The sequence below is a fragment of the Vulpes lagopus genome, chromosome 4 (genome assembly GCF_018345385.1).
Source record: "Vulpes lagopus strain Blue_001 chromosome 4, ASM1834538v1, whole genome shotgun sequence".
Taxonomy (NCBI): Eukaryota; Metazoa; Chordata; class Mammalia; order Carnivora; family Canidae; genus Vulpes; species Vulpes lagopus.
In genome coordinates this window covers 44186901-44197726 of record NC_054827.1, presented here as the reverse complement: position 1 = coordinate 44197726, position 10826 = coordinate 44186901, and the positions used below count along the sequence as shown (strand labels likewise).

The 10826-nt window shown below is 59.2% G+C and overlaps 1 protein-coding gene across 4 annotated transcripts in view; it reads right to left on the bottom strand.

The window, feature by feature from the left end:
* Positions 1-117: 117 nt before the first annotated feature.
* The window catches only part of SMARCD3 (SWI/SNF related, matrix associated, actin dependent regulator of chromatin, subfamily d, member 3), a 31195-nt gene continuing 20486 nt past the window's right edge, over positions 118-10826 (bottom strand). For 2 of the 4 annotated variants that reach the window (XM_041751928.1, XM_041751929.1), the window contains exons 3-14: positions 6260-6471; positions 4494-4536; positions 3560-3682; positions 3299-3437; positions 2969-3138; positions 2713-2814; positions 2314-2475; positions 1464-1561; positions 1171-1306; positions 732-854; positions 511-612; positions 118-295 (exon numbers count right to left, since the gene is read on the bottom strand). In XM_041751928.1, coding sequence (XP_041607862.1) covers positions 242-295; positions 511-612; positions 732-854; positions 1171-1306; positions 1464-1561; positions 2314-2475; positions 2713-2814; positions 2969-3138; positions 3299-3437; positions 3560-3682; positions 4494-4536; positions 6260-6471 — 1464 coding nt within the window. In that variant the 3' untranslated portion in view covers positions 118-241. Of the gene's footprint in view, positions 296-510; positions 613-731; positions 855-1170; positions 1307-1463; positions 1562-2313; positions 2476-2712; positions 2815-2968; positions 3139-3298; positions 3438-3559; positions 3683-4493; positions 4537-6259; positions 6472-9463; positions 9757-10826 lie in introns of those variants that run through there. The other 2 variants (XM_041751927.1, XM_041751930.1) reach the window with 2 other exon arrangements.

Sequence of the window (10826 nt, the reverse complement as noted above, 5' to 3'; positions counted from 1 at the left end):
GGTCTAGGGAAAATGGAGTAAAGAGAAGAATCTGGGACAGAGGGGGGTTTCCCAGAGGGACCCACAGCTTTCCCCCTGTCCTTCCTCCCCAGTTGCCAATGACACACAAGGCTGCTCTCAGATGCATGACCTTTAATCATTCCCCTGCCTCACCCAGCACGTGTCAGAAGAGTGATGGCAGAGCTTTGGGGGACAGGGCCTGGGCCCAGAGGCCCACAGCGGTGGTCATTCACAGGGGCTCCTAGGTGTTGCGCACAACCAGCGACTGCTCCAACTCCTGCCTGCGCTGCTGGATCTTTAGAGAAATAAGAGCAGTAGCAGGGTTACACTGTTGTTGGTGAGTGACAGGACAGTCCCACCCAGCCACCCTGGAAGAGACTCTGGGAGCAGGGAGGGCTCCTCCGCGGCGAGGGGGTTGGTGGAGTGGCAAGGGCCACAGACGTGGCTGAGAAGGGAGGCTTCTCCTGGAGTGAGGGAGGGAAGGCCTGAGGTACACGGGCCCCTCCACACCTTGCAGTAGAAATAGCGGCTGACAGCTTCCTGGGACCAGGGCTGGTGGTAAAACTCAGCCCGGCGCTCCTCTTCAGGGTTGCCTGCCACATCTGTCATCACCTGGGAGGGAGCAGTGGGGTCAGCCCTGTGCCCAGACCCCCTCCAGCCCCCATGTAACAACATTTACTGTCTTCCCGATATGCTTGTCTTCCATCCAGTGCTCCCTGAGTCCCCTTCACCTTGAGGTCCCGGCTCTGGGAGCGGAGCAGGTCTTGGATGTAGCCTTTGGGGTCTCTGGAGAAGCTTAGCATGAAGTCCCTCTGGATCTTGAGCTGGTTTATGGACTCAATCGTCTCATGGATCTACAGGTAGAAAGACAGACACTTTCACCTGGCCATGGTGATGTGGGAGAGGAGGGGAAGGAGGAGGGGGGCGAGTGGGGGTTGGGATCTGCTGCCATCTGTTCTTTGAAGGGCTCTCCCTCAGGTCGCTGCTCCCTCTGCAGTCCCGCTGCTGCCTCTGCAGTCCCGAGGAAGGGGGGATGGGCAACACTCCCAAGTAGCGAGGGAAGGGCCACCTGCCCCCTTCATCTCTCCATAGGCCTACGCTCTTTTCTGTTGTCTGTATTTTGTCATTTCTGGGTTAATGTCCCACTCCAGTTCTGGGCTCTGGCCCCACCTTACTGTCCAGAGCGCTGATCTCCTGCTGGTTGGCTGTGGACAGGAGGAAGCTGCTCATCTGTCCCTTCAGTGGCTCCTCCACCTCCACGTCAATATCATAGCACGCCGTCTTCTTCTGGTCCGACGGGTCCACGCTGCCAGGGAAGTCCAGCCCTTGGTATCCACACTGCTTCCACAGAGGCCAAGGGTCCCAGGGGCAGAGGTGGGGGGCAGGGGTGGGGTGGGGTGGGAGGGATAGAGTGGGCAGGACTGCCATGATTCTCTGGTCAGAGGAGCAAGCTGGGGCCTCACCTGATGACGTGGTTGATGACGATTGGGTCAGGGGGCAGCAGCAGAGCTGTGAGGCGCTGGGGAATCTCAGAAAACTTCAGCCGTGGGCAATCAAAAATCTGAGGTGGGAGAGAAAGAGACCACTCAGCCCTAGATCCTTCCATTGTGGGCAGCCACAAGATGCCAAGAGCAAATCTAACTCCTTAGTGCTGCTGGGGCTGGGACCAGGGTGTCTGTGGGCAGTAGAGAGTGGACCAGGAGGTGTGGGGGTTGTGGTGCAAGGGACCAAAGCACCCGCTCTGGGTCGGCGGCCACCGAGGTGCAAATCCTGCCTCTCCCATTAACACTGCAACCTTGGGCCAGTCCACTAGGCTCTCAGGCCTGTTGTAGCATGTCCGGTGTGGGGATAGTAACTACCAGGGTGGCTGGGAGAACTAAGTGGATGAGTACACATCAAATGCCTGCAGTGGTGCCTGGCATATGGCGAGTGCTCAATAAACCTCGACTGTTATTTTACTCCTCAAGTTTATCTGGCATATTTATTTTTAAAGCATTATTAATAATCTCTACTTTGGTAGAGTCTTGGACCCAGGACTAGAACCCAGGGATCCTAACTTCCAAGTGCCAAGAATATTACATTCCCCAAACTGTTGACCTTTTAAGGTTCTGGATCTTTCTAAACTGGCTAGTCTAAAATGGATGGTGGGCTGCAGCATGGAGCTATGCTGCAGTAGGGCCTACACTAGGACCCTGCTTACCATTTGTGATACCCAGGAATCTAGAAGGGGGGTGGTGCTGCCTTAGTCGAGGCACTTCCCCTATTGGTACCTCTGCCTGCCCCCCACATCCCCAAGATCAGGAGAGAGGGTACCTGCTGGAAGTATTTGTCCCCATTGATGTATTCCTTATCATGCGAGTCCTGCAGCCTGTTGGTCTTCACATACTGCCACAGGGCCTGCACAATGGCCGAGCGGCTCTGTGTGTGCAATCCCAACAGCCGAGCCAGGCGAGGATCCAGTTTGAATTGGGGAGGCTGAGGAAAGATGGCCATGGACATAAAGAGGGAGTGGGAAGAGCTCAGGGCCAGGCAGTGTGGGACTGGGGGAATGTGGTGACTGGGCTCCTGGGAAACCTGCTTCTGGAAATGAGGTAGGGAAAAGAATGGGGTCTCTTGGTGCATTCCCGTGAAGCCTAGACCTGGCCTAAGGGAAGGGGTGGGGGGCTGGGGGGGCTAGGGGCCTCAGGTGGAGTCAGGGGGCAGGGCACAGACCTGGTAGTCCAGCATGAGAAGCAGTGTGCAGCGTACACTCAGGTCCCCCGGCCTCTTCACCTGGAACCCATCCGTCTCCTGGGTTGTGGGTGTTCGGTGCCACTGCCCAGGGAAGGAGAGCTGGGTCACCTCACAGGCCCACATGGGCTGCCGAGGCCAGGGACTCTAGGGTGGTCCCTGATCCAGATCTGTGCGGCTGATGGAACTGTGGTCTGGAAGGGTGGCAGTTCCCGGGCAAAAGAGGTCTGGGTCTTACCTCGACTAGGTGGTTGTCGGGGCCATAAAGGTCTTTGTCCAGTTCAATGACCAAACTCTTGAAGAAGGAAGAGAACTTCCGCTTCTGCTTGCTGGGCTGTGGGAAAGGGACAGGGACCGTGGGGGCAGGACAGGGACCGTGGGGGCAGGATGAGTCGGGAGCGGGTGGGGCTGGTTGGGTAGGGCAGCATGATTAGAAGCAGGCCTCTACACCCATACTGTCTCTTCAGGCCGCCCACCCCTGGTTGGGCTGACTCCCTAACCCATAGTGCAAACATCTCCTTCTGTCCTCAGCTCAGCCCCATACCCACCCCAGGACACCTGGAGAGACCTGGGCCAGGACGTACGTCATCCAGGAGCTTCCCCTCCACCCGCAGCTCCCAGGAGGCAATGCTGCCATCAGAATCTTCAGCATCAGGCTTCGCAGGGTTAAAAGTATTGGAGATATAAAGACGCAGCTTCCGCTTTTGCTGTAGAAATAAAGAGTATAGTACAAGAGCAAACACTGTGTGCTCCCATTCCCGGGGCAGTCCCACTTTTCCATTCCTGGAACAGGACCTAGAGACCTCTTCATGCCCCCAAATCAAGACACCTTCATTGGCCTCTTCAGAGCCTCCTGGATGTCCACCCGCTTCCGCATGATGGTTTGATCCAGTTTCCTCTCAAACGCCAGCAGGTCCATATAAGCCTGGGACTCGGGGACCAGCTCCCGGATCTGGAAGAGAAGGAGCAAGGCAGGGAACCTGTGGCTCAGCCAATCTTGTGGGTGGAATGTGCGCCTCATGCAGTCCCAGGGTACAAAAAGCATAGCGGGGAGCTGGCCAGGTTCAGGGCATGGAACTCGGAGAGTGCAAATGGGGACTTCTCCCCAGGACTGCATATCCAGCAGAAAGGACCTCCACATGTGGGGATAAAAGCTACTTCTTCCTCTAGGGGTTTCTGTGCATATTATCGCCACGGGAGGCCCTGGCAGCCATGGAGCCCTGGAACTGGGCTTCACCTCCTCATCTTGTCCTTTCCCTTGTCAGATGGCCTCTGAACCTCCCTTGGGTGTCTGCAAAGTGGCTAGGACCCTGGAGTGCCTGACACCAAGGATGTCGCTGCTTGCCTCTACCCTGGCATCCTACCTTGTCACTCCACCTACCTTCTCAGCTGCAGTACTCCCCCCCCCTCCCCAACATATAGCTCAGCCTGGCTTCACTTATGACATCTGGGCCTTCTGGCCGGCTTCAGTTCCCCTGCCAGTCTTGGGTCCCCTGGAGCTCAGTCCACTGCACCCGGGGCACAAGACCCTACCTCTTATGGCTCCTTCGCTCCTTCCCTCTGCCCTACTCCCTCCCTCTGGCCAGGGAGCCCCACTTCTTAATTAGCTTTTTAAACAAAAAGTGAAAGTGGCTGTGACATGAAGCTCTGCTACTGAGGGGGGAGGGGGAGGGGAAGCGGCCCAGGGTGGTGGGGTAGAGGGGGAGGAGGCAGAGCAGCAAAGGGTGGGGGGTGGGCTGGGGGCTGCTGTGAAAGGCACTCACCCTTTGAGGGAGGATTTTGTCAGCCATCTTCCTCCTCTTGGCACTGTACATTTTTTAAAGAAAAAACCAGGTTACCATGGCGACAGATCTGGGAGTAACGAGGCCACCTGCTAAATTATCCCGACATCTCCACCCGCCTGGCTGGGGTTCCCACAGCCCGCTTGTCTGCCCGCCCAAGGGGCAACGGCAGTGGTGTCTGGCATGGCGCTATGTCCTCTCGTGGGGAGCAGATGTGGCCCCATCCTTTATTTAGTCTGGGAGCCCCTTTCTACCCCACCACACCCTCAGGCCAGAGAAATTTAGACTTAGAAGGGGTGAGGGGGGTGGGGGAGCTGCAAAAGTGTTTGAGAAAAGCTAGGGAGAGGGAGGACAGAGGGGAGGGAGGAGGGATTCTGAGGACTTTCCCTTTCTGTTAAGCAGGGGTGTACAGCCTGAGGTGGCCTGAGCTCAGCGGGAAGCAGAGCCAACAACCTCTCCCATCCCTGGAGCAGAAGGTGATGGGTGAAGCTGGTGAGGACTTGCACCCCTGGCAACCTGGGCTTGGAAGAGGATGCTGACAGGCTATGGGATCACCTGCCAACAGGGTCCAGAAACACACCCGTAGGGATCCAGGGAGAGGGATGTCCTGCAGGGTGTGACTGCAGACTGGACTTGGGGTGGCAGCTGGGACTTGAACTCTTCTTGATCTGCTAGCTGCTTCTGATTCCCAAAAGCACCCCAGAAAATCCTTGGCCAGTTGAGATTAGCACCCAGCCTGGGGCATGGCTCTGTACCATCCCTGTGTGGTGATAACCACTGCCCCCTCCTGTCCAAAAGCCTATTCTAAGGCTAGGTAAGCATCTTTCCTGAAAGGTCTGATTTGTTTTGAAGAAATTATCTGTGTGAAACTCTCCATCTATACAAGACAAATCAGGAATTTGTTTACTGTATAAAAAGATGATTCACTTTGCAAAAGAATTCATCATGGGATTCCTATAAATGGTGAATTTTCCTTGATGTGTAAAAAATATTTAATAATGAGGTAAAATCCATATTACTCCTTTTATAGGACTCCATCTGGTGTGCAAAGGGAAGCATGTGTGTTTGGTTAAATAGTGAAACCCAGAGGGGCATCTCTCTTGCCAGACACCAGCAGGGGCTTTTGGGGTGCCACCAGCTGGCTCAGACAGGGAAATGGGCTGGCCCCTGGTGGCTCCTGGGGGCAGACCTGGTCCAGGAGACAGATTAGGGCAGCTCTTTAACCTCTAAGTGCCTAAGTACTACCTGAGAGCAGAACCGTTATGGAGACCACCCACCCACAGGGCACATCCCCAGACTCCACCCCCCTGGCCAGAGAGTCAGATTTAGAATATCTCGAGTGGGGCTTCTAAAACAGTCAAGCCAGGGGACTGGGGACGGTGCACTGGACAGCCACACTTTGAGAAACACAATCCCTGAAGCTCAGCCCTCGGCCCTCCTGCCAGCCCCACCCCCACCCCCACCCCAAAGACGGAGGAAGCATCTCCCAGAACCTGGGGACAAGGGGTGGAGAGAAGGAGCGAGCAGGTGACAAGGAGAAGGGCGCGACGGCCGCAGCCTCAGTCTCTACGGTGGGCACACAAAGGAACCGGACCAGTGCCCCCTCGGCCCACCTCCCCAGAGGGCATCCCACCCAGGACGGCTCGTTCCCGGCCGATCCTCCCTCCCTGCTCCTTCTAGGCTCGCTGCTCAGCCGCCCCGTCCCTGGGGTCGCGTGGCCCGCCCCCTCCGCGCTGGGCCCCACTCACCTGCGGCTCCGCGCGGGGGCGGTGGGCACCGGCTGGCCCTGGCTCTGGGCCTGGCTCTGGCCGGGCGGGGGCGCTGCTCGCTTGCGGGCGGGCTCCATGCCCGCGGGGGCCAGGCCGGGTCGCACGGCGGGGCTGCCCATGTACGGGGAGCCCGGGGGGCCCATGGGCGCCCCCTGGTGGGGCATCCGGGCTCCAGACGGCATCCCGGGGCGCTGGGGGGCGGGGAGGGGGGGCGAGGGGCGGAGGTGAGGCAGAAACAGGCGCCCGCCGGTCAGCTCAGGGCCCCGGTTCTGGGCGCGCAGAGCCGCGTGTCTCCCACCCCGCGCCCCCCCCCCGCCCCCCCGGCCGGTGACCCTGATGCCGCCCGCGTGAGCGAGGGGTGGGAGGGGCAGGGGCGCCGCCACCGCGCGGCTGGGCGGAGGGGGCTCTGCGTCTCGCCGCAGGAAGCTAACTGAAGCCAGGCAACTGCACTGGGCACTGCCAGCCTCGGATTTGCGGAAGGTACCGCGAAAATGAATATTAATGGCGCCTTTCAACCTTTTCAAAGGATGTTCACAACCACATTCTCCTCTGCAAGACGGACCGGACGGAGGGGGTCCTTCCAACCCCACTTGACAGATGAGGGAACCGCAGCTCAAGGAGAAAAGCGACCTAGCCAAGGTCACCCCGCTCCTCCTGGCCAAGGTGGCATGGAACTGCCGGTTCCCCGGGTGTGGGGGCTCTCTGATCTCTGCAGCTTCATCTGGCTTAGAGGCCCTGCTCTCTGCTAGAGGACTTCTGTCCCTCTTTCCACTCCTCACCTCTCCATCCACTTCCTGGGCCGTCCTGCTGGGCACTTGCCCTCCCCACTAAACCCACCCTTCTCTCTGGGCCCCTGCTTTCCACCCTTCAGTCTCAACCCACACCCCCCTCAGCTGATTCCAAGCCACCACACCCAGGGGCACCCCCCCCCCCCATAATTTACTCCCAAGGTGAAGGCTGGAGGCCACAGGAGCCAGTGAGGTCACACCACACCAGGAGTCCCTGACAGGATGGGAGGCAGCTGGGCTGGAGGTGGGCTGCCCAGGGGGCTTGCAGAGCTCAAAGGCTGCGAGTGAGTGAGTGAGCGAGTGAGTGGCATTTCCTCTTCCATCCATCTCTCCCTTCCTGTCCGCCTGCATTGCCAGAGATGGTTCCATCCTACAGAACTCTTCCACTTCCCACCCCGCCCCAGTGAGGTAGGAAGCCAGGGCTCTGAGGGGGACATGGAGAGCAAGATGAGGCAGGTGTATTCCCTTGCCACCTCAGATGGGATGGAGATGAAATGCAAATTCACTAAGTGTTTCACAGACTTTGAAAACCCCACTTGTCCAGATTCCAGAAGAGGAATCCGGGAAGGCCCAAGGGGCTGAAAAGTGGAGGGTGGGTGTGATGGGGACAAAGAGAGCAGGAAGATTAGGGAACAAGGGATGCAGTCCCTGCGCCCTGCCACCTTTTAAACACTACCTGCTTTGCCCTCAGGCACAAGGAGGAGCCCTGAGCCTGAGCCCGGTGAATTCCTTGTAAATGCCAACTTCTCCCTCCTGTCCCTCTGGCCCTGCACTGTGTCTAACCCTAACTCCCAGCCAGCCAGCTGTCTCTGTCTATCTCTCCCACAGTGAAAACTGCCCATCCATGTGTCTGCCTCCCCCACCGCACCTGACCCTATCACTCATATCTCCAGAGTGGTGGCCCAGAATGGAGCCTAGGCCCAGGCCCACCAGCACAGATGGGGTACTGGGAGTGGAGTGGTGGGACTCAGACACCCAAGAACTGAAGCTGTAAGTTGGCAAAAAAAAATAAATAAATAAAATCCACAAAACAAAACAAAACAAAACAAAAACCCACCAACAACAAAAAAACCCAAACACCACCAAAAAACCCCCACACATATAGCCCCCTCTCTCTCCTAGATGGGCCTTTTTAAAGGGACTTCACCAGCAGCATGGTTAGGACCGGCAACTTGGCTGACCGACATGGTCCCCCCTGGGAAGTTGCCTCAGAGATCTCTGGGACAGGAGAACAGGCTGCCCCAGGGAAGCCCCTTTACCCAATCAGCTGCTCTCCCATTTCTCAAGGCCAGTGATAACTTGCTGATCTGCTGAAGAGGCCCCAAAAGAGAAGCTTCCAGAGCCCCCAGAGAGCTGTGCCAACCAAGGGGACTACCCCAAAGAAGGGCCAAGATTCTAGGGACTTTGGTTTCCCTCACTGAGAACGTGCCTTCTTTGGGGTCACAACCAAATTTGGCCATAGTCAACTTGACTGCCTCCTCTGCACCCAGCTCCAACCCCAGTGGCCATTCCAAGCCCAACAGTCTCTGCCTCTCCCATTCCACTGCCTTCCACATCTCTACCAGCCTGGCTCCTGCTGCCTCAGCCTGAGGTCCCATCCCCTCAGGTCACCCTGGGCTCCCTTGGGCTCCCTTGGGCTCCCTGTGTACCTTCCAAGTCCGCTCCTGGAAGGAAGGTGCCGCCCTGCCCCTTCGGTCTCTAGGCCTTACATCCCTGACTCCAGCCCTTCCTTCACACCTTTGAGGATTTAAAGACATCGGCTTCTGGTGGCTGAGTCTGCCAAGGGGATCTTCAGACCCCTTCACTTGGGGTCTGTCCCTCGAGAGGGTCTTTCTCTGACCCGGATGGCAGAAGCCATCAGCGAAGCCCCAGAGCCCTCCTGCCAGGATGCAGAGGTTGTTGGGGCAGAGAGCTTCCCGCTCACAGTGCCTCCAGGGTCACCTGCTCCTTCCTCTTGCTCAGAGAGACACAATCAGAGAGACACTGTCCCAATGGATGAGCAGACAACCCAGCGCACCCGCTGCCGTGTCCCCTGCCCCCACCCCCAGGGCAGGGGAACACCTGGGCCCACGAGGAAAAGAATAGAAGACAACACGTCTAGTACAGAGGGGACCCCCCCACACTTGGGGGGCAGTCCCCAAGTCCCACCCCCAGCCCCTGACAAGAACCCATGCAGACGCTTCCGTCCCCGCCCGGGCACCCATCCCCGGCCCGCCGCCTGACGACGTGTTCGAGTGCCAGGGCGCCGGCACAGTGCTGGGGCTGGGCCGCGGGCCGCGGCGCCCCCGCCGGAGGGGTGGGAGAGCGGGAGCCCCCTCCCGGCCCCTCCCGATCATCCCTCCATTCAGCCCGAGCCAGCTCGCTCACCCTCCCCCGCTAACTTTCCCCCACTCACCACCCCATGGACCAGAAACTCAAAAAGTTTGCTTTTCGTGGCTTTGCGCGCCCCTCCGGCAACTTCGTCCGCGGCCATCGGGGTGGGCTCAGCGGCTCCTCTCACTCTCTCTCTCTCTTCCTCTTTCTTTCCCTTTTCTGCCTTTTTTTTTCCTCCAACTCTCCCCTCTGAGTCCTGCTGGGCTCTCTCACACTTCTACTCGAGCGGAGTGGGGAGGGGGCCCCTTCAGGGCTGCCCTGACGGCCCACGGCCCACGCCGCCGCCGCCCGCCCGCCGCCGCCGCCGCCGCGGCCGCGGCTGCCGCATTCCTGTACTGATAAGACAGAAATAGTCCGGCGGCCCGGGGTCTGCCTGTTGACTCGGCGGGGCCGAAACGCCTGCCTTTGCAGCCCTCGCTGTCCAAACAGCGCAGATAAGCGGCGAGGCACGCCGGCGAGCCCGGCTCCGGGGCGCTGGGCAGCGGCACTGCAGCCCGAGGCCGCCGAGGGCCGCGGGGAGGCGGCGCGGGGAGGGGACGCGAGGGGAGGCGGCGGGGGGCTCGTCGGCCACCCGGGCTCTCGCCACAAATAGTTTCTCGGTTAGGGAATTCGCCGGCAGGGCCAGGCAGGGAACAGGCAGTTCCAACTGTCCCCCAAGTGGGCTCCTGCTGCATTTCTGAGGCCCTTTCCCCAGAGACCTGGCAGGCCAAGTAGGGAAACATTCTCTGGAAGGAAGGAATCCGGGGGGGGGGGGGGGTTGGGGGGGTGGGGGGAGGCCTTCCTCCTGCACCAGGCCCACAGCGGTGGGTGTGCCCGGGGAGGCGCTGTCCCCTCGCGTCCACAGATGTGTGCGCCCTTGTCTCGCCCGCCGTGTGTGTCTGCACCCTGGTGTGGGCATGGCTCGGTGGCTGTGGGTGTGGATGTTTATGTGCGTGCACAGACAAATGCCTTCTCTGTGTGCCTCCCTCCACGAGAGCCTCGGGTGCGTGCGCGCGCTTGCGGGTGCGTGTGTGGCAGGACACGGCCTGTGTCTTCCAGCTCCGTGTGAGTCTATTTCTGGGTATGTATGTGAGTCTTTGTTTGTCTCTATGTGAGAAAGTGAGGGCAAGAGGGGAAGTATTTCGGAAAGGGGAGGTGGATCGGACTCATGAGAACAGGAAGAGCAGCGAATGTGAGGGAAGGAGAGGAGCTGGGGTGGGTGCTTGGGTGGATGGTTGGAGAGAATGGGGCAGGCAGGGCCTCCGGGCTTTGGAATGGGGCATGAGGTGGGGGGTGGGGGGACCCAGAGGTGATGGGGCTGCTGGGTATATGGGAGGGCCGGCCTCAAGACCCCCAGAGAAAGCAAGGGTAAGTGTGGGATTGGGTGAGCGAGCCCCAGAAGAGGC